Source organism: Salvelinus fontinalis, chromosome 16 (genome assembly GCF_029448725.1).
Source record: "Salvelinus fontinalis isolate EN_2023a chromosome 16, ASM2944872v1, whole genome shotgun sequence".
Taxonomy (NCBI): Eukaryota; Metazoa; Chordata; class Actinopteri; order Salmoniformes; family Salmonidae; genus Salvelinus; species Salvelinus fontinalis.
In genome coordinates this window covers 26,982,800-26,986,718 of record NC_074680.1, presented here as the reverse complement: position 1 = coordinate 26,986,718, position 3,919 = coordinate 26,982,800, and the positions used below count along the sequence as shown (strand labels likewise).

General features: G+C 39.6%; 1 protein-coding gene across 1 annotated transcript; it reads left to right on the top strand.

Annotated features, from left to right (window-relative positions):
- Positions 1–886: 886 nt before the first annotated feature.
- Positions 887–3,856, top strand: LOC129812890 (protein c-Fos-like). Its single transcript, XM_055864853.1, has 4 exons — positions 887–1,147; positions 1,866–2,093; positions 2,408–2,515; positions 2,628–3,856. The coding sequence occupies exons 1-4, from the start codon at positions 1,007–1,009 to the stop codon at positions 3,294–3,296; spliced, it is 1,146 nt and encodes a 381-aa protein (XP_055720828.1). The 5' UTR covers positions 887–1,006; the 3' UTR covers positions 3,297–3,856.
- Positions 3,857–3,919: the final 63 nt, after the last annotated feature.

Sequence of the window (3,919 nt, the reverse complement as noted above, 5' to 3'; positions counted from 1 at the left end):
TCACGTGATTTCTTCGCTTCCCAGTACTTTTTGCTAGTGCAACGCGCGCGTGGTCATAATGATTTAAATAAATCTCCATACAGTTTCTACTTTGTATCCATATTATTTTCACTGACATGTATTGCATCGTTTTCTTTTAGTAATAATAAGTACTAAATACGTAAATGCAAATCATGTTCTTCAATGGTTACTGGTAGATCGAGCCGTAATAAGGTTTTTGTTTAAAAAAATAATTTGAAGAAAATATTTGATTTCCAGGACATCAGTGTCCTTATATAGAATGCATCCTTTGCGAGATTTGCGTATAATAACTGTCGTTATATTAATGGCGTAGGCTAATATTATACTCTTATTCTATTATGTAATTAAAATTAAAATAAAAATTGCTTTAGAACTAACACAACCAGATTTATCAGTTCTTGTGTGTAGATAACTTCAGTTGTAGTGGCCTATAATTATCCTACTGCCTGATAAAACGTATATAACATTTACAATAATTCTAAGCAGTAACCATTGTGTATATTTCCAATGTCATATAGTGCGCTGTAAACCAATTCATTCAGATTGAGACAACTGCATTATATGGCCATTAAAATGTGCTGTTATTTTCACAAAATCAATAGAGTCCGTGTGCCTGAATTTATGAATGGACATGCCACACGCTACACACTTCTCTCTGATATTTGTTGTATAAATGCATTTGGAAAAATTACATTATATTTAACTGGGGGGAAATTACAAATTTTAGCAACTCAGTCAAATGACATTGAGCATTTGGCAGATGTAAAAAAAAATATGCTAAATGTGTGTTTCTTTGTCCTGTGGCTCCCCTCCATAGAGATGGTATAGCCTCCGTTCATTCATAAAAGTCTGGCAGACTATAAAAGGAGGGGCTTGCACACGAGTCTATCAGTTACCAGGTATAAACCTGAAATAGAAGCAACTGAAGAAAAACAATATTTGACGAGCAGGCTGATTATTCTTTTAGCTGAGGATATTTTAAGACATGTTTCTTAACTCTGAATTAGATTCAATGTCTCGCTGCAGCACAGAATCTCCTGTCGGGGACACCCTGATGTACGATCAAAAGACGCAAGATTACTCTTTCTCCTGGTCCTCAGCTTCGCCGTCAGAGAGCAGTGCACAGGTATGAATGAATCAAGTGATGATGTCTGTGATGCAATGACAATAATATTCACACACAACGATGTCAACGACTATTAATTAAAATGTGGTTGACTTTCATCATTTATCATTGTTAATCAATACTCTATTAACATGAATGTGTGTGAAATCAATAATCGGAAATCATTGATTTATTTATCGAGATTGTCAGCATATGGGTGGGTAAGTGGGGTACATGATTTTACCATATTATTCACATTTATGTTATGAATACCTATTTCCTATTCCAAAATCCAAGGGTGAAATATTGAAAATGCAATAACACGCCTGTGGATGAAAATTGTGTGTATTATCATTGTCAAGTCCTCAGACCAAATATGTAGCGTGTCCATGCAGCGGTTCATTGAGAAAATAAATCCATTCCGGAGATTTCACAGCATCTCTGCGTCAGTGTTGACGTCAGTAGCAATGATAAAGTAAAATATTGGTTCGTGGGGTGACTATTTATAGGTGGCTAGATATATTTTAAGAAAACCCATACATAGTTCATACATGCCATGACAATAGAGCATAAAGTCACAGACATCCCCAATACAAATGGGGTAATTCCCTTATGTCTCTGTCATTAGAATAGCATGTGTTTAGAATGACTGACTTGTGCAGTAAAATAATTAAGGAAATTGTGATAAAAATCATTAGTGGTAAATTATTAATAACTGTGATAATATATAACTTTGCAGGATCTCTGCCCAGACATGGATATACCAGCCACTTCATTTGTTCCAACAGTGACTGCAATTTCCACTACCCCAGATTTGCAGTGGATGGTCCAGCCGACTATTATAACATCTGTCTCCCCATCTCTGGGTAGCAAGCAAGCCAATGAAGTGCAGAGCTCTCACCAGGCAACACCCAAAGTGGGCGGGAGCAGGGGAAAAAACACTGGCAGAAAGGGGAAAATCGAACAGGTTGGTTAGCGCTTTTCAGATTGCAAATAAAATGAAACACATTCACTTGTGTGAACATCTAAATCAATCTTAATTTCCAACAGTGCAGCATCGCATGCTCCCCAAGAGCAGTGTATTTGGCTGTGTGCCGACCTCAGGCAGTCCATTTATATTCAGGTCACAGTGAGTCTGCAACAACGGTCTATTTTTAGACGCATTGCAGAGAAAGATGCTTTTGCTACTCTAGAAAGGGGAACTGGCAATGGAAGTCTGAGATTAGGAGATTAAATGTCCAGATTATTCAAGGTGCAAGTGTTTTTCTCTGAATCTCACAGCTCTCTCCAGAGGAAGAAGAGAAGAAGAGGGTGAGGAGAGAGAGGAATAAAATGGCTGCAGCCAAGTGTCGCAACAGACGGAGGGAACTCACTGATACACTGCAAGCTGTAAATTAACCCTCGGACATCATGCTAATCACAGTACCATCATTTTAAACAGTAATCTATAGTTATGATTGTTTACATTTCCTGTGTTCCTCTTTCTTTTTTTTTTTCAAAGGAGACTGATCAGCTGGAGGAAGACAAAGCAGCTCTGCAGATTGAGATAGCCAATCTCCTCAAAGAGAAAGAGAGGCTCGAAATTGTCCTCGCTACTCATAGCTCTGTGTGCCAAATTGCAGAAGACCTAGACTCCATCTTCTTGGAGCCCAGTGGGTCTCCCGAGCTGCCCCCCAGCCCAGAGGGGAGTAAGCTCCATGAGGACAGTGGCCAGGAAGCTCCCTCGCTCCAGGACATGGACATTCCCAGTGACCCGTCCACAGCCATCTCTGGGAACTCCAACATCCTACTCTGTGCCAGTGCTGAAGTAAACATCTGCGACCTTGAGCCCTCTTTGGATATGAAGGAGGGGCTCCTGGACAATCTGCTGCCCAGCATGGAGGAGAAAGTCCCTACAGAGACTGCCCGCTCTGTACCAGACATTGACCTGAGCGGTTCCCTTGGGGTTACGGACTGGGAAACCCTGTACAAATCTGTGTCTAACGACCTAGAGCCTCTGAGCACTCCTGTTGTGACCTCGACCCCCACCTGTAGCAGCTACCTGACCATTTTCACATTCTCCTGTCCCGAGCTCGACTCCCTTGGAGAGGGGTTTGACGGTCGCAAAAGTGGAGTGGGCAAGGCTGAATCTGTTGATATCCTCAAGTCTCCAACCCTGTTGGCCTTATAAATGTAAGCAGAGGGAGTTGATTGGTGGATCACTGCAGTTGGTATCCCCAATTGTAATAAGATATCAGAGACTTGCTGTGGTGTCAGCACTTCAGTTTGAGGATTACATCAATGAAATGTGTTACTTGACTAAGCAAGTATAAACTTCTTCCAGATACAATTGATGTAGCTAAAAGCATGGCTATACATTTTACAGATGGGGATGAAGTATGTTCTGTTTAACGCATGCCGAGGAATTCCAAATAATGTTCATATATGTTTGATCTGATAAACTGTGTTGTGGAATTGACTGTATGGTTTTGTGCTTCAAATGGGAATAGTATATCAATAGCAATGAATATTGTGTTAAAGTAAACATCCATGTTCAGTACTTACATACCTCAATGTCATCCACTGTGATTTGACCTCATTGTTACAATGTTTAGAGTTTTCCATGAAAACATCCAGTGCTATATCTATCCAGATGTAATTTATGATGATTTATTTTTTTACCTCAGATTTGGACTTGTTTGTCAAATAAAAAAAGTTAATGAGCATTGATTGCTTATAGATAAATATTAATTCAAAGTGATGTTGGATGCTTTTTTGATTGTAAAACATCACACATACCAGCTAGTGTTGCTC